Genomic DNA, 21,351 nt, shown 5'->3' with positions numbered 1-21,351 from the left:
TAAGAGAATACAATGATTTGCAAGTAACATAGGCCTAGATTGTGAAATGCATTGCTCTGCTCATTGAAAGTCAGTGGCACTTGGACCTTGACACATTGAGTGGAGCAACACGCACCTCAATACCTTTAAAAATAGGCCAAAGTCCTTATCAAAAGAGCTGCCAAGGTTAACACTCCAGGCTCTGTTCTCCTGTCCTCATACCTGCACACAGCCTCCCATTATTAATCATAACTCATTATGCTTCTAGAGCAACTCCCATCTAAGGATCTGAAGGCACTTTACAAACTACTCAATAATTAAAGCGCATGATAATAATTAAATAATTAATAATAATTAAAACCCTTCTGCAGTTAGTATTATCCCCATTTTATAGATAGGCAATCTAAGACAAGGAGAGCTCAAGTGATTTAGTCAACATCATACAGTCAGTGACAGAATCAGAAGACGAGTCCAACAGACCCGACTCTCAGTGCATGCTCTTCTACTGGATGCAACACCGCTGCTGCCTACACTTCCTGCAGGAGATACATGTGCCAAGGGAGGGGAGAACAGATCCTTTTGTCTTTAAAAAATCAAGAAGCAGTTTAAAAAATGAAACTGGAAAAATATTAAGACCATGTTAGTAGCAGTAAAAGAAAGAAATGCCTTATTTATACGCTCACTTTCTGCGATTTGCTTTGACATTTTTCTTTATAGATATTTGGATGAAATGTAAAAGTCATGAACCCAGAGTAAACACATAGTTGGCCAGAGTGGAGCATTCCTAACAGTAAAAGAGAAGAAAAGACCAAGTGTGAATTAACTGGAAAAGTTCTTATCAGATTTTAATTCATGAGGAACTTCGGTTGGTTGGTTTTAAAAACCTACAAGGGTTCTTGATTGGAATCCAGTTTGCATTGGGATGCATATAGGTGAAAAAGGAAGTATTACTTAAAGGAACAACAAAGGAATCATATATATAGTGGCCCAATGTCTGTGAAATGCTGGCGGTTCCCTCTGGGTGGCGCTGTTGCTTCCTGCTGTGCTGCATGGGAAGAGCGGGGCCCAAACGGTCACTTGTGCCGCTTGCTCCCCTGCGGCAGCTTGGCTGAGCGGTGCAGAAGTCAGCTGAGCGCCACGGCGGGAGAGGAAGGGAATGGGGCGGTGATTTACATGGCCAGGAGGCAGGGCCTGGCCATGTACGTCACTGCCCTGCCCCCCTTCTCCTCCCGCCGTGGCACTTGGCTGACTTCTGCGCCGCTCAGCCAGGCTGCCGTAGGGGAGCCCAAACAGCCACTTGGCCCTCCTCAGTGTCCCTGCTGAGTGGTGCAGTAGTCAGCCGAGTGCCATGGCAGAAGGCAAAGCGGGGTGGGACAGAGACGTGCGGCGTGACAGCAGCTCCAGGCCCTGCCCCCTGGCCATGAATGTCGCCACCCTGCCCCCCTTCGCCTCCCACCGTGGTGCTCTGCTGACTTCTGCGCCACTCAGCCGGGCCACCGCGGGGGAGCAAGCGGCTGTTCAGGCTCCCCCGTGGCGGCCAGGCTAAATGGCGCAGAAATCAGCCGAGCGCCACAGTGGGAGGCAAAGGGGGACGGGGTGGTGACGTGCGGTGAGATAGTGGCTCCAGCCCTACCTCCTGGCTGTGAACGTCACCGCCCCACCCCCCTTTGCCTCCCACAGGGGCACTCAGCTGACTTTTGTGCTGCTCAGCCAGGCCGCCACGTGGGAGAAAGTGGTGCAAGCAACCATTTGGGCTCCGTGCTCCCCATGCAGCATGCGGAACGTGGAGCCCAAACAGCCGTTTGGGTGCCACGATCCCCTGAGTGAGAGGCAGGAGGGGAAGGAGAAGAGAAAGAGAGAGACAGAGACAGAGGCAGGAGGGGGAGGAGAAGCAGGGCCAGACGGAGGCATGGGTGAGCCGGGCAGCTGCCCAGGGCACCAACCCATGGGGGGCGCCTGATGGCAGCTGTAAGGGGCGCGCGGCATCCCTTCCAGCTGCCATCAGGAGCTGCATGCCCGGCTCCCGCAGCGCCGGCCCCACGGTGCCGGAAAGCAGCGCCCTTGCCCCTATGGCCATGGGGCCATGCATGGCCTGGCGCGTGCGGTAGCAGTGCTGGCTGGGCTGGGCTGCACCGCGCACGTGGTGTGCACCCCGGGGGTGGGCCACGGGCTGCGCACCAGCAGCTGTGGCCAGCGCGCATATGCGCCATGCGTCCTGGGGGCGGGCCCTGGGCTGCACAACAGCAGCTGTGGCCAGTGCTCACATGCGCCGTGTGCCCCGGGGGTGGGCTTGCGCATGCGCCCAGGGGCGGCGCCACACGCCCGGGCCCAGGGCACCAAAAGGGCTCAGGCCGGCCCTGAGGAGAAGAGAAAGAGAGAGGGGGGAGGCAGTAGGTGGAGGAGGAGAGAGAGACGGAGCGAGAGACCGGAGGCTCAGGAGAGAAGACCGACGTGGAGGAGAGACCTGAAAATCCCGCCTTATGATGGGCTAATTGGCTAGTACTAAAAGAAAAATGTATAAAACTGAACCCAGAGCTGGAATATAGTCTATAACCTTTAGTACAAAAACATACTCCGGTATTCTACACTAGTATATCTTACATCAGTGATGCTGCAGTGTCTGGGGCTATTGTTATAAAGCACTATAATAGTTTTATAAGGATCAAAAAGACCATTCTGAAACTCCTGGAGGTCACACTCAGAGGATGGCTCCATTCCAGTAGGGAGGGGTTAAGGTCAGGTTAGATTATGGTGGAACAGGCCAACTGCTTTTCAGTGGTTGGTAATGCAGCCATAAATATTATGTTTCTAACTAAGAGTTGGCAGACAAGGACAGCTTTGGCTTTCCATTTTGAGGCCCAAAGAAGGCAAGATTTTGGAAAGCCTTTCCTAGCAATGAAGCTCCAGTACTTACTTCTTGATGTCATGGTTTGATGCAATACCATTGCACTGGGATAGGGTCCTACTGCTATTATGGCTGCTAACACATACATAAGGCAACTTTGGTGATGTCCAGGGTTCCCCCCCACCAGCTGTGCTTTCTATAAATGCCTACAATCAGCATTGGACAAGGAACGAATTCAATGTACTTTAGACTTAGTCAATGGGATTCTTACTGAGGAGCAAATACCTTAGGGGATATTTTGGGGTTTTTCCTCATGCAAATAATCTGCATATTCTGAACATCCCAAGATTACAAGAGTTCTGGTAGGTAATCCTAGCAACCCCATTGAAATGGCAAGATATTTGCACAGGTAGAATAAGGAATAAAGTGCAACATTTTAATCTTATAATGGAATCACAGAAGCTTCAAAGTTGGGATGCTTGTCTAGACAACCAGGGGGTAAGTAAATTTGAAGAGTTCTGCTCACTCTGTTTTTATGACAGCTGGAGATATTTTGCCTAATCATTGCTTCACTGGAAACAATTTGCCAATGCCTGATATCTAGTGTGGATTCAGTGGTACTGGATAAAAATGGAAAGGGAAGCCTCGACTAAACTCCTCATTTTGTGCCATTAAATAAGACTATGCACGATATTTGAATATAGTTATAATTTAACACTGGAGGAAAAATTAAACAAAGAGGAGTGAGAAAGGACAAAGCCAGCTAAGTCTCCATTAATAATTCTGTGGCACTATATGAGGCAACTTTTAAATGTCAAGATGGATTCTAGTTACCATTTCTGTGTCTGATTTCAAACTCAGGAGCAATAGCCTGATTCTAGTGCTGGAAGAACGTTTCCCTGAGTACATTCCAAATGCTAGAGAAATCTGGTGATAAGAAGGGGGCAGAAAAACTATGCTGTTCCTGCTGAATCTTATTCCTGGGAAGCAGACAGATTGCAGGTGACTTGCTTTCCAAGAATAGGAGGAGGGGAGAAAAGACCTTCTAATGAATAGCTGCTGTTAAAGTATGTTGCTTATAATCTGTTACTCAGACACGTTCTGTAACTCAGCCAGATTGGCCAATATGTTGGTTGGGGGGGAAGGGGAAGAGACAAAGCAAAACACAGCTAATTCTGGTCACATTGCTCAATATTCTGAAGCTGCCCAGAGTTTTACCCTGGATGAATAAGAAGAAAAAAAGAAGGACAGAGACTAGAAACACTGAATACAAAGTTCAAGAGCAGGAGTGACCCACAGAAAAATCAGCCAAGGGCTGCACACAAGGGAGAAGCAAAAACAAAACAAAACAAAAACACCCTCACTGGCGTGGACCCCCAACTAAGAAGAAAGACACTCCCCACATTTCCCTTGCACACCAGAACCTAGCTAACAGACTCGTAGATTTTGTGTGCTCCACCCCTGTGGTTGGGCAGGAGGGGGGTGGAGCACCAGCGTGGGCTCCCCAATGCTAGGGGGAGCTCTGATTTACAGGGGCCAGATCCAGGCAAGTCAGGGTCTGCATACGGTCCCTGGGCCTGAGGTTCCCCACCCAGTTCAAGAGCTTTACAGAAGCTAGCTGCTGCTCAGATCAAATTGAAACATTACCGGATGGGATCTGTTGTTTCCAAGGGCTGTCCATTTGGATTACATATCTAGGCAACAGCAAGCTGTACTTTGGTCAACAGTTCCTCACCCACCTCCCCAGTCTTGGACTCTTTTAGGGAGCACCAGACTCTCAAGCAGAGTAGCCTTGTTTGTCCCCTCTCCACACTGCATTCAGTCACTAAGGCTACGTCTATATGGCAATGCTATTTTAACATACCAGAGTATCCTGAAATAGCTATCCCACGTCCTCACGGCAAGCCCATTATTTCAAAATATAATGGGTTCACTATTCCGATCTCTCTCATTCCACGAGGAGTACAGGATGTTTCGGAATAGCATGTTTTTTCGAAATGATAAGCTATTTCGAAATAAGATTAGCAATTTGTGTCGGTGAAATTGTGTATCTTATTTTGAGCTCCGGTGCAGTATGGATGCACCCTAAATGTGTCTTAGCCTAACGGTAGCCCCCCTTCTGACGTTGGAACCTCTAGAATTCATACTTGAAATTTGCTTAAAGCGTCATACTCTGACTCCAGAGGCAAGTCAATTGCAATAGTTTGAGCGGCTTGCAGCTTTGCCTTTGGAGCAGGGAATTTGTTATAAAAAGAGGGAGGGGCAGGGAGATTAAGAATAAGAAAAGGCTGGGCATTCAAGCAATTGAAGGATCATTAGATCATCATGGGTATGTCTACGCTACCCCCCTAGTTCGAACTAGGGGGGGTAATGTAGTCATATGGAGTTGCAAATGAAGCCCGGGATTTGAATTTCCCGGGCTTCATTTGCATAAAGCCGGCCGGCGCCATTTTTAAATGGTGGCAAGTTCGGACCCCGTGCCGCGCGGCTACACGCGGCACGGACAAGCTAGTTCGGATTAGGCTTCCTAATCCAAACTAGCTGTACACCTCATTCCACGAGGCACGGGGTCCGAACTAGCCGGCATTTAAAAATGGCGCTGGCCGGCTTTATGCAAATGAAGCCCGGGAAATTCAAATCCCGGGCTTCATTTGCAACTCCGTATGACTACATTACCCCCGCTAGTTCGAACTAGGGGGGTAGTGTAGACATACCCCATGAAAACATTGCCAGTACTTCACTTAAAAGATATGAGGGGGGGAAAAAAAGAATAGGAATGAGTGTTGTGTTGCTGAGATTTGCATTTGAATCTCTGCTGCTTTATTTAAATGTTCTTGGAAATGGGGTGAATAATGACTTCAATGAATCCAAAGCTGACTGCAAAGAGTTACAAAGGGATCTCACAAAACTGGGTGATGGGGCAACATAAGGGCAGATGGAATTCAGTGTTGATAAGTGCAAAGTAACCCACATGGGCTAATATAATCCTAACTATAGATACACATATGATGGGCTCTCAAATAGTGGTTACCATTCAAGAAATAGATCTTAGAATCCCTGTGATACTTCCCTGAAAACATCTATTCAGTGTGCAGTGGCAGTCTAAAAACTAAAAAGCTAACAGAATGTTGGGAATTATTAGGAAAGGAATACATAAGGCAAAACACCATATTGCCTCTTATATAAAGTAATTCTATGCCCACATCTTGAATACTGTATGGAGACCTAGTCACCCCATCTAAATAAAAAATTTATTGGATTTGGAAAAGGTACAAAAAGGGCAACAGAAATGATTAGGGAGTAAGGAACAGCTTCCTTCAGAGGAGAGATTAAGAAGACTCTGACTTTTCAGCTTTGAAAATAAATGACTAAAGGGTAGTGGTGGTGGTGGGGAGATATATTAGAAGTCTAAAAAATCATGAATGGTGTGGAAAAATAGAATAAGGAAATGTTATTCATTCCTTCACTAACATAATACAAGAAGCTGACCCAATTAAATGTATAGGCAGCAGATCTAAAGCAAGCAAAATAAATTATTTTTTCACAGTCAACTTGTGGAACTCTTTGCCAGGAGATGGTGGAAAGGCTCAAACCATAACAGGGTTTCAATAAGAACTAAATACTTTCATGTAGGTTAGGTCCATCAGTGGCTACTAATCAGAATGGGCAGGAATGGTGTCCCTAGCCTCTGTTTGCCAGAAGCTGGGAATGGGTGATGGGAAGGATCATGATGATTGCCTCTTCTGTTTATTACTTCTGAAGCACCTGGCATTGACCGCTGTTGGAAGACAGGATACAGGGCTAGAAGGACCATTGATCTGGCCCAATATGCCATTCTGATTGTTTTATATAGATCTGAAATGTATGTGCCCCCTTGCTGTAATCCATCAGAACCCAGTCCCCTCCCACAGAGTTAGTAACAAAGTAAGAATATATATTAAAATTTTAAGGCTAACAATTTTCCCTTAAGTGACTTGCCACAAGATGTCAGAATATGTTAGTGTTAGAACTGAGTGGGTCCAATATTTATTTAATTTTCTTTCTTTTATATAGGAATTAGATACAGTGCTTCTGTCAGCTAACTATTAAGTTATCTGCCAAAAAAGCAGAGTTTTCCAGTGCCTTGGTAGCCCCTGGATAGAGACAATGTGTATGGGGGGAGGGCAGATGAGGTTGATTTTCCCTTCCCCGGTTTGGCGCTTGGCTTGTACTGAGCATGCTCAGTATCACTGCTGAAGCCGCTGTCCTCAATCTGCCTCCCATGCTCTCATTCTCTCGTCCCACACCATAATGGCATGCATGGGTCAGTCCCCTCTACCAAATTCTGAAATAAAGCCCCTGTATCCAAAGTCTCAGGAAATGCAAGGCCTACAGTGTTGGGGGAAAAGCCCCACCCTTACCTGGTGTCTTTGATAGGCAGAGAACATTTTTTCAAAATCCTCCAGATCCAACACCTTGAAAGCCTTTAAATCATCGATTTCATGCCAAATGGTGCCATGAATCTTCTCCTACAATCCCAAAAAGAAAACCATACAGTCAGGAGATGAACCACAGTGAAAACTTATAGCTAACCACAACCAGTTTCAGAAAGGCATACCCAGCTCTTGCATCCACTTGGCACAGCAGATGCTGCTGCTGCCATTTTGGTGAGCATGTTTTGTTTCTGGAACATGTAGGAGAGTTTTCTAGTCCAAAGAGAAACAGGAATACAAATGACAGGGCTGTTTTTTTAACCTGGGCATTTTGCAATTTGCATTACATCGGTCCCTCTTTTAAAATGCCGCTTTCCACAACTAGAATAAATCGTTGCAGATACCACTCAAAGTCCCAGGTGTATGTTTCCATCCAACAGTGGCAATTGCTGCAACAGATGAGCATGATTATTGTCGGGGCTTGACGAACGGCGGCGAAAACCGCTCGCCAGCCCTGTACTGCACATGCGCAAGAGCCGCATTGCGCATGCCGCGAATGAACGGGGCACGCAGCTGAAATCTATTCACCACGGGCAAGTAGATTTGTTGAGCCCTGATCACTGTGACATACTGGGGACTATATTCATTGTTTTCTTTGTAATGCTGGAAGTGAGTCCTACTGCCTGTGCTGCTCGTGAGTGAGTGTGTGTGTGTGTGTGTGTGTAGTATCCAGCAGGGGATGGTATTCTGGGGTGAGAACTCCAGAGGGAAGGCATGTAGGGAATGGCCCAGGCCGATCTGCCACCTGATCCTAGGGGGAAGATGCAACCAGTGATAGTCAGATAACACCTGGGGCCTGGGAAGCAGGACAAAGGAGGAGGTGGGGCTGTCTAGAGGGCTCGGACCAGTTGCTGAGTGTACAGGTTAGTTTTTCGGCTGGCTTAGGGAGAAGGGAGTCTAGCTGCCTTGCGGTGAGGGGGATGGGCAGGAGCCTAGAGCCCTGGCTCTGGGTCTGCCTATCCCCAAGATGGAGTGTGCTGACCGCTCCGGGTTCCTGTAAAGAAAAGTCTGTGCTACCCTGTGTCCCTGTGAGCCAATAAACCTTCTGTTCTACTTGCTGGCTGAGAGTCACGTCTGGCTGCGGATGGGGGTGAGGGCCCGGTGACGCCTGCACACAACCATATTGCAGCAGGGGTTGCTGTCATAAGAAGAACTCTAATGTGTGGAAAATCCCAGACACAATTCTCTCCAGCAGCAGATTTTGCAAGAGCTTGCTGCAGACCTTACCTGGGTGTAGAATACAACCTGTGCATGAGTCAAGGAGTCAAAATTTTCCCCTCCAAGTGACTCCCTCCCCATCTTGAAAGGCAAATAATCTCCTCTTGGACATGCTCCCCGTCTACACGAGAAGGTACCGATGGGTCTCAAACAGATGTGATCCAAATTTCAGCCTCTCAAACAGCTGCACTGACAATCATATTGAGGAAAGCAGCAAGACGCAGGGCACACTTTCCCCATCTGATGGGTGGTAAGCATGAAAGACAGAATCACCGGCATGGGGAAGCCAGATTCCCTCTCAGTACTACATGCTCACCACTGGCACAAGGAAGCTTTAAAAACCCTCTACGTTTTAAAGCCAGCTGTCATTCCAAGCTAGGAGAAGGATTTTGTCATCTTTTGCAGACTCAGCAGAGGCACCATGTATCATTGAACACTCCCTAGAGACTGAACTACATTCTCCTCCCAAACTTTGTGGCAGGGCAGTGTGGGGCAAGCTTAGTGCAATCACTCATTCAGAGAGGGCTGATGATGTGGCCTCTTTGAATAGCACTCCACTGAGGTGAAAAAGGTCAGCCTGCATAGAAAGAGAAATAGAAACATTCTGGGGGAAATCTTGGAGATGAAGGCCCAGCAGAACATCACCATAAGAAGGCCTTGAGGACAGGAAGTAAGGAAAGCCAATGAAACTGTCCCTATCAGGCTCTAGTTCTGAAGTATCTAAAGTACACCAAGGCAGTAAAATGCATTAACACTTCATTGTAGGAACAGGTTCTGCTTCCTAGTCACACTCAGAGGAACAAGCGAAAAGTTATGAGCCACAAAGCAGAAGCAAGCAGAAAAAACCTGAAGTGGGGACAAAGAAAAGGGGGAAGCACGAATAAAAGAGAGTTGAAGCATCTGAAGGAAATTCCTGACAAGGTAGAAAGCACAAAGCAAAATCACCCTCCTTCCTCTCTTGAGGCAGGTTGTGGACGCCTATACATAGGAAGGAGGAGCAGTGTGCGTGAGAGATACACATCACAGCTCTAGAAAGCCTCCTGAGTGGGAGGAGAAGAGGGGGTTATTCACATTGGCTATAACTAATGTTCTCCAAGATGAGCCTCCCTGGGGGTGCTCCACGGCAGGTGTTGGTGCGTCCCAGCACTGCAGAGCAGATTCTTCCTAGCAGTGCATTGGGGGCTGCACATGCGCTGTGTGTGAGGAGCACGGTGCCCTCCAGCACTACTGCGCATACCCAGTCGCCCTCCCCTCAGTTCCTTCTCTATCCAGAATCTGGCATGGTGGAAAAGATTTTTTTTTTCTGGCTCCAAAGTAGAAGGGAGGAAGGGAGGGTAGTGGAGCAGCCCCAGGGACACTTTTCTCGAAGAACATCAGTTACAGCCAAGGTGAGTAACCTCCCCCTCTTCTTCTTCAAGAGGTGATCCTCAGCAGGTGACTTCAAAGCAATTTGTACTATGGAGCTAGGAGCTTTGGATCAGGAAGGTAAGCTGTCTTTAGTAAGGCCTTTGCTACCCTTGTGGAGTGCAGAGGGCCGATGGAAAGCACATAGTGCTTAGTGAAAGTTTGTTCTGATGTCCATGTAGCAGCAGCACATATTTCGTCAATGGGAATCTTCCTCAGGTAAGCGACTGAAGTGGCGACCGCTCTCATGGAGTGTGCACGGACTGAGGTAGGTGGTGATAACTAAGTCAAATTGTAGCACATTGTGATGCAGTCAAAGATCCAATGGGATAGTCTTTGATATGATATCTGATGCCCCTTGCTATGCTTTGCAGTGTATTGTTTGATGAAGGTGGAAGGCAGAGCGTACTTTGGGTAAGAACTTTGGATGCGTCCATAGAGAGACTTTGTCCTTAAAGATGGTGAATGGTGGGTCTGCCATTAGGGCAGCCATCTCTCCCACCAGACGTGTTGATGTTATTGCAACTAGGAATGCTGTTTTGAGTGTTAAGTGGAGAAGGGAGCATGTAGCTATAGGTTCAAATGGAGGTTTCAGGAGCATGGTTAGTACCAGATGTAGGTCCCACAGTGCCTGTGGGGCAGTAACATCAGGATATAGGGCATGTAGGCCTTTGAGGAAGCACTCAGTTTTGGGATGTGCAAAGACCATAGTGTTATTACTACTCTAATTGAGCTCATGGAAAGGTGGGATTGCTTGAAATGCAGTAAGTGTTCAAGGATTGCAGGCAGAAGGGCATCATCTGGCTATATGTTACAGGAAGCAGCCCAACATACAAAATGAGACCATTTGTGTCTTCCTCATTGCCGGGGCCCTGCTGTGAAGAAGCACATCTCGTACCTTATCTGAACATTGTAATTCTATGCCTGTGAACCATTGAGGTACCATGCCTAGAGGTAAAGCATGAGAAATTGTGGATGGGGAGCTTTGGTTCCTGGTTGGAACAGCATGCTCAGGTTGTGTGGGAGTGTGAATAAGCGATTTACGGTCATTCTGTTCAGAAGGGGAAACCACAGTTGCCAAGGCCAACAAGGTGCTATTAGGATAACTCTTGCTTTGTCCTTCTATACTTTGATGAGTACCCCATTGAGAAGGGGAAAGGGAGGGAATGCACAGAGTAGGTGATCATCCCACTTGAGGATAAGAGTGTCTCTGAGTGAGTGCTTTCCCATGTCTGCCCTGGAGCAATAAAGTGGGCACTTTTTTGTTTGTTCTGGTAGCAAATAGGTCTATGTGAGGGTAACCCCAATGGTACAAATATCTTTGCCAGAACTGAAGAGTCTATCACTCGTGATCCTGTGGTAGGGTTCAACTTAGGGTGTTGGCTGTGGTGTTTAGGTTGCCGGGGAGATGGCATGTGGTTATGGAGATACCATGATTGAGGTACCAGTTCCAGACTGTTATGGCTTCCGTGTATAGGACATGGTGGGATTGTGTTCTGCCTTGTCTGTTTATATAAAACATACTTTTTTGTGTGTGTATATATCTTCCGGTGATATGAGGTAGAAAATGCTGGCATGCAAGCCAGACAGCCCTGAGCTTGAGGACACTGATGTGTAGTGTCCTTTCTGCTGGAGTTCATATGCCCTGGCTTGTGAAGTCTTTCATGTGTGCTCCCCAGCCCACAAGGAAAGTGTCAGTGGTGATGACCACTGTGGGTTCTGAGGTTTGAAAGGATATGCCTCTACATAAATTGCACAGTTTTGTCCACCATAGAATTGCACTTTTTACTGTGTTGGGGACTGACAGTGTTTTGGTCAGAGAGTGTAGGCTGGGCTTGTAGTTCAATCTGAGCCATCCCTGGAGGCACCTCATGAATACATGGGCACTGGGGACAATCGGATTGCAGGACACCATGTGTCCCAGGAATTGTAAACAGTTGTGGACTGTGATGCATGGCATTATGTGGAGCAATTGGACTAGCTTGCAGATCCTTAGGAATCTGTTGGGAGGCAGTGGCCGAGGCAGGGCTGAGGTGCACCCCAATAAATTGCATTGGCTGAATCGGTGTAAGGACTGACTTGCTCTCACTGATTAGGAGTCCCAGAAATTGGAAGCAATGTTGTATCAGATGGGTGCAGCAATAGGATTTTTCTTGAGTTCCTGTCTTGATAAGGCAATCGTTGAGATATGGATATATATGGTAACGTCCTGTTTTCTGAGGTGGGCCGTCACCACCGCTAACATCTTGGAGAAAACCTTCAGCCTCATGGAAAGTCCAAAGGGTAGCACCATATATTGATAGCGCTGCATACCTAGGATGAAACGGAGAAACCACCTACGAGTAGGTTGAATGGACACATGAAAATATGTAAGTCAAGAGATGAAAACCAATCACTGAACTCCAGAGCGGGGATAATGGTGGCTAATGTAACCATTTTGAACTTTTGCCTGTTGATGAATTTGTTCAAGGCCCTCAAATCAAGAATTGGATGCCAACCTCCAGTTTTTTTCTGGTGAGGAAGTAATAAGAATAAAATACAGTCCTCTGAAATTCTGGAGGAATAGGTTCTATAGCACCCAATTGGAGAAGGTGATCTACTTCTTGTTGTAATATAGTCTCATGAGAGGGTTCCTTTGAAGAGGGATGGGGTGGGTGTGTGGGATGGGGGGATGGACAGGCATGGAATGGTGTATCCAAATGAAATTGTCTGTAGCAGCCATTTGTTAGATGCTATGTTGCTTCATTTGTCAGAGAATGGCAAAAAATGATAGATGAAAGGTTTTCTAGTATTAGGGAGCTCTGGAGAAGGTAAGATGGCTTTCAGTTTCTCAATGGATACCTCAAATTTGCTTATTGGGCTGAGATGGTTGCTTATTAGTTGGTAGTGTTCCCTGATTGCCCTGGTAGTGCTGCTGTCTGCCATGGCCATGTTGTTGGTGTGACGAGTGCTCTTCCCTTTGGTATTGGTACATGAACTGTGGATATCTCGGCCTCTGGTATGGCTGATATCTAAACTGTCTTCTTGTTGCAGGTGCTGAATGCCAAGGGAACATAGCGTGGCCCAAAAGTCTTTCATGGAATGGAGGGCTTTGTTGGTTTTAGATGAGAAGAGCTTTTCGCCCTCAAACAGTAGCTCTTCCATGGATGACTGGATTTTGCAAGGGAAGGCAGAGAAATTGAACCATGAAGCCTGTCCCATGACAACCACCATGGCTGTTGCCCTTGTGGCCATGTCTACTGCGTTTGGGCAGCTTGAAGGACTGTCCTCAATATTGCCTGGCTCTCTGTGATGAATGCTCTAAAGTGCAGTTTTTTCACCTCTGGTATATCGTCAATAAACGTGTTAAACTTTGTGTAATTGTTAAAATCATATTTGCTGAGGAGCACCGCATAATTGGCCACTCTTAGTTGCAATATGGCTTAGGTGCAAACCTTTTTACTCACCATGTCAAGTCTTTTATTATCTCTGTCTGATGGCATGGAATGGTTTTGCTGTTGTTTATTTCTTTGCTGAGCCATGCTGATTACCAAGGAGTTTGTTGGTGGATGAGTAAATAAAAACTCTGACCCCCTAGGGAGAACTTAATAATTTCAGTCTGCCTTTTTGCAGGTGGGAGGAATTGAGGCAGGGGTTTTCCAAAGACTTTTGGCAGGTTCCATGATGGCTGAGTTGATAGCCAAGGCAATTTTTACAGAAGGTGTAGTCTGCAGGATGTTGGTAAGCTCCTGTTGTGTGTCCTGCACTTCCTCCATCACAATACTTAGGTCAGCTGCGACTCTCTTAAAAAGTTCCTGGAAAGGGGTGAAGTCTTCATTGGTTGCTGAGGGCGATGGCATGATAGCCGCGCCTGTCACAGATTGGGAGTTTGTGTCTAATAATGTATCTGGGCCTAAGTTGTTGAACTGTTGCTCATCGATTTCATTCTATTCCCTCTATATTAGAGGGGATAGGGAGAGGGGAGAAAGTGTTTTTATAGTGCACTTTGTCTTAGATAGCCTCTTTTTGTGATGTTGAGGCCATGGGCTCCAATATTACCATTGCAGTGGATAAGGTATGGGTGGTGGTATCCATGACTATGGAGCTCAGGGGCCACGCCCACACTGGTAGGGTGGGCTAAGTTGCCATGGGATGAATGTCTTGAGGTTTGTGTGTGTGGTGACAGCTGGGGTGAAAAACCCCTGGCTACTCACTGTCATCACTTGATAACACAGTAGGTGATGCCGTGTGCTTGGATGGTGGTAAGATGGTTTGTCAGTGCTTAAAAATGGAGAGTTATAAGTTGAGGAGACCATAAGGTCTCTCTGATGCTGGTAGCCTAGTAGTAGGAGTAAACGGCACTGAGCCTAGTGGTGTGCATTCAGTGCCGTGCCTGTGGTATTCCAACTGCTGCAGTGCCACGCTAAGCACTTCTGGCGCCATGGTCTCAGGCACTGCGCTGTTCAGGCCGTACTCAGTGCTGAGTTCTACGAGGCAGGCACTGAATGACCTGTAGCCTCTATACGGGCATCATGTCAGGCGTGTTTGTGGAGAGCTCGGTCAGCACTGGAGGTGCCCTGTTTACTGGCATGATTTGTCAGCTTTTCTTGCCTGTCTCTTGATCAAACACCATTTAGGTGACTGCAGGTCTTGTGGCAGAGAGGTGGCATGTTTCTTTGGGGATTTCTTGGGTTTGTCCCCCTTATTGTTGGCTATCTGCTGAGAGCCTAGGTCTGAGGAAGAGTGTTTGCTCTGCTCAGTCATGAGCAGTGATCTTGCTTAGATCTTAACTGGAGATCCTGCTCTCTCTGCATTCGTGCCCTAAGTTTAGCACAGTGTGGGCAGTCCCATTGAACACGGGATTCCCCAAGACACTTGGCGCATTTTGTGTGGCCTTTTGAGGCTGACCTTGCCTTGCTGCAGTCCATGCAACGTGTGAAACCCAGTGAGCCCATCATTCCAGATGGGTGATCTTAAGCAGCAAGAAAACCAACTTGGGGACGAATGGTGGTTTGCTTGTTTGTTTGTTTTCTTTTGTGAAGAGCTTGGTAAACAACTAGGGAGAAGAACTTGGAGTTAACTAATCTACTTATCTACAGGGCACTATTGAGGAATGAAGAGCACTGCGGAGGTCTGTCTTGAGCTGGGTATGGTATGAAGAAACTGAGGGGAGGGTGGCTGTGTATGCATGGTAGTGCCAGATGGTGCCACGGGCCTCATGCACTGCACATGCATTGCTAGGAAGAATCTGCTCTGAGACACTGGGACGTGTCTGTGGAGCACCCCCAGGGAAGTCTCTCTTGAAGAACCCAGAATCTAATAGGCTCACCAATGGTTTTGTGACTTTGTCCTGCATATAGGGTAGACTTTTCTAGCAACTGAAAAATCATGATCATTGTCATGACATTTGAAACTTGCAACTAGAATGGGATGAACTGGCTGAAATAACAAGCAGCCCAGACCTCAAGGTTTAGGAACGAAAGCTAATTTTCATGTTCTCCCAACCATGGGTATGATTTCCAGTCTCAACCAGAAACATCCAGACAAAGTCAGTTCTCATGAACTTCCTAGCCTGGTTTTATAGACCTTAAACTTCCAGGAAAACACCAAAACTTTTTGAGGTTTCTCTGAGCTCTCAGCCCTAGTAATGGTCACCTCATCACTAGCTGAATGTGCAGCTGTACTTCTTTTTGGGGAATGAGGAGAAGTGTCTTTCAGGAAAAGCCCCATCAAAATTATAAGCACTGAGTGGTCTGTGTGCTACATGTTATGTATAGTGAAAACTTAGATGTGACCAAAACAGCTGCTCAAACTCTTGTTGATCAAGACACCAGGTTGGATATCTTTAATGGGAGCAAAATTTCCTTGTGACTGGAAGGAGGGAAACAAGTCTCACCGGATTTCTCATTTGCCTGGGAATAAAAACTACAAATGAAGCATCAAAGCAAGTTTCCCCCATCACCTGCTCCCTGAGGATAAAAAGCAAACTAGCGGTTATCCCCACTTCTTCAGATTTCTGAATATATTCATTCTGGGTAGGGTCTTATCTACGCCGATTTCCCATCTTTGTTGTATATTAGACTGTTGTATACAAAGGCACATCCAACACTGGGACACTTTATTTTGCTGTGCTCTTATGGTTTAGTTAAGAATTAACTGGACAATCATTTCTTGTCATCGGCCAGAGAGACAGAGGAGTTTAAGGGACACAGACTCACATAGTATGGTTGCTATGATAAATGATTCCTTCAGCTCCATAAAAATATTTATGGTCCCTAACTAGCAATTTAAAAATAAAATAAATTCTTTGCTTTTAAAAAAATGTTACAAACCTGCCAAAATCTGTGGTTCCTTTGCTTTGCACAAGTTTTAACCCACACTGAGAAACTAAACTACACTTCCTAGGTCCCCTAGGGACATCTACACTTATTTTAGAATAAGCTATGCTGGAAGAAATATTCCGAAATAGCTTATTTTGAAATAGAGTGTCCACACTACAGAGAAGCCTCACAACTATTTGGAGGCAGGCTTCCCTAATGTAGACATGCTAATTTGATTTAGAGCCCCAAGAAGCACTGGGGAGAAATTACTTAGAAATGGCGTTGGAGAGGAGCTATTTCCAAATAGCAGCAGTGGAGAATCCATACTACCACTATTTCGAAATAGCTATTTCTGCAGAGGAGTTGTTCCTAATGGAATGAGATTTTACAGAAGTCAGAATAAGCTGTTTATTATTTCAATATTATTTTAAAATAAAGGAATTGTTGTGTAGATGCTCGCATTGTTATTTCGGAATAACGGTGCACTGTAGATTCATAGACTCATAGACTCATAGACTTTAAGGTCAGAAGGGACCATTATGATCATCTAGTCTGACCCCCTGCACAGTGCAGGCCACAGAATCTCGCCCACCCCTCTTAGAATAATCCTCTCACCTATGTCTCAGATATTGAAGCCTTCAAATACTTTGAAGGCCCCAACATGCAGAGAGTCCTTCAGCTGTGATCTGTGCCCAATGCTACAGAGGAAGGCGAAAAACCTCCAGGGCCTCTGCCAATCTACCCTGGAGGAAAATTCCTTCCTGACCCCAAATATGGCGATCAGCTAAACCCTGAGCATGTGGGTAAGACTCACCAGCCAGACACCCAGAAAGTTCCCTATAATGAATGGTCAATTAGTTACCAAGATCATGTTATTTCATCCAACCATCCCCGTATCATAGAATCATAGAACTGGAAGAGACCTCAGAAGGTCGTCAAGTCCAGCCCTCCACTCTAGGCAGGACCAATCCCATCTAAATCAAACCAGCCAGGGCTTTGTCAAGCCGAGACTTAAACACCTCTAGGGATGGAGACTCCACTACTTCCCTAGGTAACCCATTCCAATGCTTCACTACCCTCCTAGTAAAATAGTTTTTCCTAATATCCAATCTGGACCTCTCCCACCACAACTTGAGACCATTGCTCCTTGTTCTGCCATCTGTCACTACTGAGAACAGCCTCTCTCCATCCTCTTTGGAACCTCCCTTCAGGAAGTTGAAGGCTGCTATCAAGTCCCCCCTCACTCTTCGCTTCTGCAGACTAAACAGACCCAAGTCCCTCAGCCTCTCCTCGTAGGTCATATGCTCCAGACCCCTAATCATTTTGGTTGCCCTCCGCTGGACCCTCTCCAATGCGTCCGCATCCTTTTTGTAGTGGGGGGCCCAGAACTGGACACAGTACTCCAGATGTGGCCTCACCAAAGCCGAATAAAGGGGAAAGCCGAATAAAGGGGAACCCCTAGTGATGCACCCCTAGTGATCAGCTAAGAAATGGTGGGAAGTGGTATAGTTTGAGAACCATTGGATTAGTCAGGATGAATCATAATAAGGCATTTGCTCTATTGAGATCAGCTTTTGGTGCATTATATTTATAACCTTAGTTCTTGCAGTGACTTCATTTCTACACTTGGGTGTTTGAAATGACATACAGTTTGCTAGATGGTTGTAGGGTTGTGAAGATAACAAAGCAAGGAGCTACACGGGGCAGGCAGTCCATACAGCCTTGTTCTCCACTGTAGCTACCAAATGTTTCCAAGTCATCAAACACCATCATATCCCAGAATGAGTGAACCATGACTTCACTTTGGGAGGTACTAAATAAAGTCAGGCCTCTCTAGCTGTCCCACAAGTCAAAAGAAACCCGTGAACATTGTAAGGGTCAAGTTAATTTTAGAACAGGCAACCCCTAGATGCCTACAAACTATGCACAACCAAGAGGTGAAACTACTTGGAATTTGAATTTTTTTTCCACATTTCTTTGTGAGTTTCAAAATGTGGTGAAAAGGGATTTCCCCTTTTAATAAATGGATCCCTTTACCCATGTAAATAAATATATTTGGGGCTCATTTTGAGCAAAATGAAGCTTCCATTTTTTTTTGTGGGGGGCAGTGCATGGTTTTTGACTGAAAACATCTACTGTGTGCCATTTCATTTCAAAGCAAAATCTGTGAGGTAATTAACTGCTTGAAACAACAGTGAACATTTTCAGGCTAGATGTTGCAATCCTATATCCCCAAGTACTTCTGTAACAGGGTGGCCACCTACCCCATGCCTTCTCAGGGCCTGGCATGGCTCTTCAGCAGCCCTGCTGTTGTAACTTGCTGCAGTGCCTTGGGCCTCTAGCTAAAGTTTTAACTCATGTCCAACCCATCCAAAAAGTAGAGTTCTAAAACCCCCCCACAAAACATGAAGTCTTTGCCCCAGTCTCAAACTAGGTCCATGGTCTCTTTCCCAAGAAGTCTGTCTTTCCCCTAATTCTTTCCCCCACCATCTCAGCTTGGCTTGCAGCTTTTCCCCAGCCCCTTTCCCTTTTTCTCTTCAGTCCCTCCTGGGCTTGTCTGAGTTGCTTCTCTGGTGTCTCCTAAGAGCCATCCCCAAATGCCAGCCTACCCGGAGCAATATTCCCACGAAACAGAGCTTATGAAAAAATTACAGTGTCCTCAGCAAAGCAGGACACTCAAGGGTTCTTATCTTGTGAATATCTGTGCAAAATTACTGTTTTTATCCATATTAATCACTTGTGATGAAGTGTATTTTTGCAAATGTCCACCAGAAACTACAATTTTTCACAAGAAAATCTCACCACGTGGTCATGAATCCATCACAAGTGTTTCAGGGGGGTAGCCCTGTTAGTCTGTAACTGGAAAAAACTTAAAAACAATGAATAGTTCTACAGCACCTTATAGACTAACAAAACATGTAGATGGTATCATGAGCTTTGGTGGGCACTTCTTCAGATGAATGGAATTAAGGGTTCCAATTGGAAAATCTGTAAGGTGGCTGGAAAGCTGGCTAGATTGTTGGGCTCAATAGGTAGTGGTCAACAGCTCGATGTCAGGTTGGTGGTCGGTTTCTAGCGGAGTGCCCCAAGGATCAGTTCTAGGGCCAGTTTTGTTCAACATCTTTATTAATGACCTGGATGAGGGGATGGATTGCACCCTCAGCATGTTCACAGATGATACTAAGCTAGGGGGAGAGGTAGATATGCTGGAGGGCAGGGATAGGGTCCAGAGTGACCTGGACAAATTGAAGAAATCTGATGAGGTTCAACAAACACAAGTACAGAGTCCTACACTTGGGATGGAAGAATCCCAAACATTGCTAGAGTATGTCTACACTGTCACCATAGTTCGAACTAGGGTGGCTAATGTAGGCATTTGAACTTGCAAATGAAGCCCGGGATTTAAATATCCCAGGCTTCATTTGCATGTTCCCGGGCGGGCAACATTTTTAAATGCCCGTAGTTTGAACTACCTGCCTGCGGCTACACGCGGCACAGACTAGGTAGTTCGAATTAAAGCTCCTAATTCGAACTACCGTTAAACCTCCTTGCAGGAGGAATAACGGTAGTTTGAATTAGGAGTTTTAATTTGATCTACCTAGTCCATGCCGCGTATAGCCGTGGGCAGGTAGTTTGAACTATGGGGCATTTAAAAATGGTGGCATCCAGGAACATGCAAATGAAGCCCGGGATATTTAAATCCTGGCTTCATTTTCAAGTTCGAATGCCTACATTAGCCACCCTAGTTCGAAGTAGGGTGGCAGTGTAGACATACCCCTACAGGCTGGGGGACGACTGGCTAAGCAGCAATTCAGCAGAAAAGGACCTGGGGATTACAGTGGATGAGAAGCTGGATATGAGTCAACAGTGTGCTCCTGTAGCCAAGAAGGCTAATGGCATATTAGGGTGCATTAGGAGGAGCATTGCCAGCAGATCCAGAGAAGTGATTATTCCCTTTTATTCGGCTCTGGTGAGGCCACATCTGGAGTATTACATCCAGTTCAGGGCCCTCCATTATAGAAAGGATGTGGACACATTGGAGAGGATCCAGTGGAGGGCAACCAAAATGATTAGGGGGCTGAGCACATGACCTACGAAGAGAGGCTGAGGGATTTGGGCTTATTTAGTTTGCAGAAGAGAAGAGTGAGGGGGGATTTGATAGCAGCCTTCAACTTAAAAGACACCTCAGCATTTCCATAATGCACAAGAGATTGGCACCTTTCTTCCCAAGCCAATATTAATGCCAGTGAAAAGTACTGGATCAGCAGCCCTGGATGTCACTCAGCTCTGTGGAGCTAGAGAAGAGGTATCCCACAGACCATACAAGTTTCAGGCACGTGAATATAGAGCCCTAGCCAACGTGGACCACAATAAAGGCAAGAGGGAATTTTACTTTCCATGGCCAATTCAGCACTTGTCTCTCTGGTGAGCCCAGCAGCTTTTCAAAACAAGAGAACAAAAGCAACCTTTGTGACAAATTTACATTTCTCAAGACATTTGCAGAGGAGGTCGCCTGGGATTCCTCCCATTTCCATTCACTCCACCCTCCTAAAAATGCAGCAAATACAAACTGCTCCTTCTGAAGATTGTCAGTGCTATTCCCTGTTTTGTCCAGAGGGAATGGGTTACTCTCTATAGAATTAGGAGTCCTGCTGGCCTGGGTATGAATCCTCAAACCTTTATCCTGATTCACCTCAAAACATGCTGAGGTCCAAGAAATCACCAAGTTCCTTCATCAGCTCTTTGGGGAGAAAGGAAGGTATTGTAGTTAAGGCACAGGCTGAGAATTAGGAGATTTGGATTTCATCCCCATTTCTGCCACAGATGCCACATGTGACCTTGTGAAATCACTTACAAAACTTTTCTTTTGCTAGCCATGTCTATTTAGATCACAGGGCCCTGTCTCCATGAGTATGTACAGTACCCAGCATATTGGGCCCTGGATCTGGACTGGGGAAATCCAGATGCTACTGTGATACAGATAATAAACCACTTCTATGCCTCAGCTTTCCTATGTGTACGCTAGAGCTACCACCTTCTATAAGGTGGATTGGTTGTGAGGCTTAATGAGTATTTGAGCGGAGCGCAGAGCCCAGAGGGATGCGCACCATAGAAATGCCAATAAATAAATAAA

General features: G+C 46.2%; 1 protein-coding gene across 4 annotated transcripts in view; it reads right to left on the bottom strand.

The window, feature by feature from the left end:
• Nucleotides 1-21,351, bottom strand: part of DAAM2 (dishevelled associated activator of morphogenesis 2) — a 323,838-nt gene that overhangs the window by 62,070 nt on the left and 240,417 nt on the right. For all 4 annotated transcript variants that reach the window (XM_075925085.1, XM_006131756.4, XM_006131755.4 and 1 more), the window contains one exon: nt 7,225-7,332. In XM_075925085.1, coding sequence (XP_075781200.1) covers nt 7,225-7,332 — 108 coding nt within the window. The remainder of the gene's footprint in view (nt 1-7,224; nt 7,333-21,351) is intronic.

Source organism: Pelodiscus sinensis, chromosome 3 (genome assembly GCF_049634645.1).
Source record: "Pelodiscus sinensis isolate JC-2024 chromosome 3, ASM4963464v1, whole genome shotgun sequence".
NCBI classification, from domain to species: Eukaryota; Metazoa; Chordata; order Testudines; family Trionychidae; genus Pelodiscus; species Pelodiscus sinensis.
The sequence above is the reverse complement of the archived record's forward strand: the minus strand, read 5'-3'. Positions and strand labels throughout refer to the sequence as shown.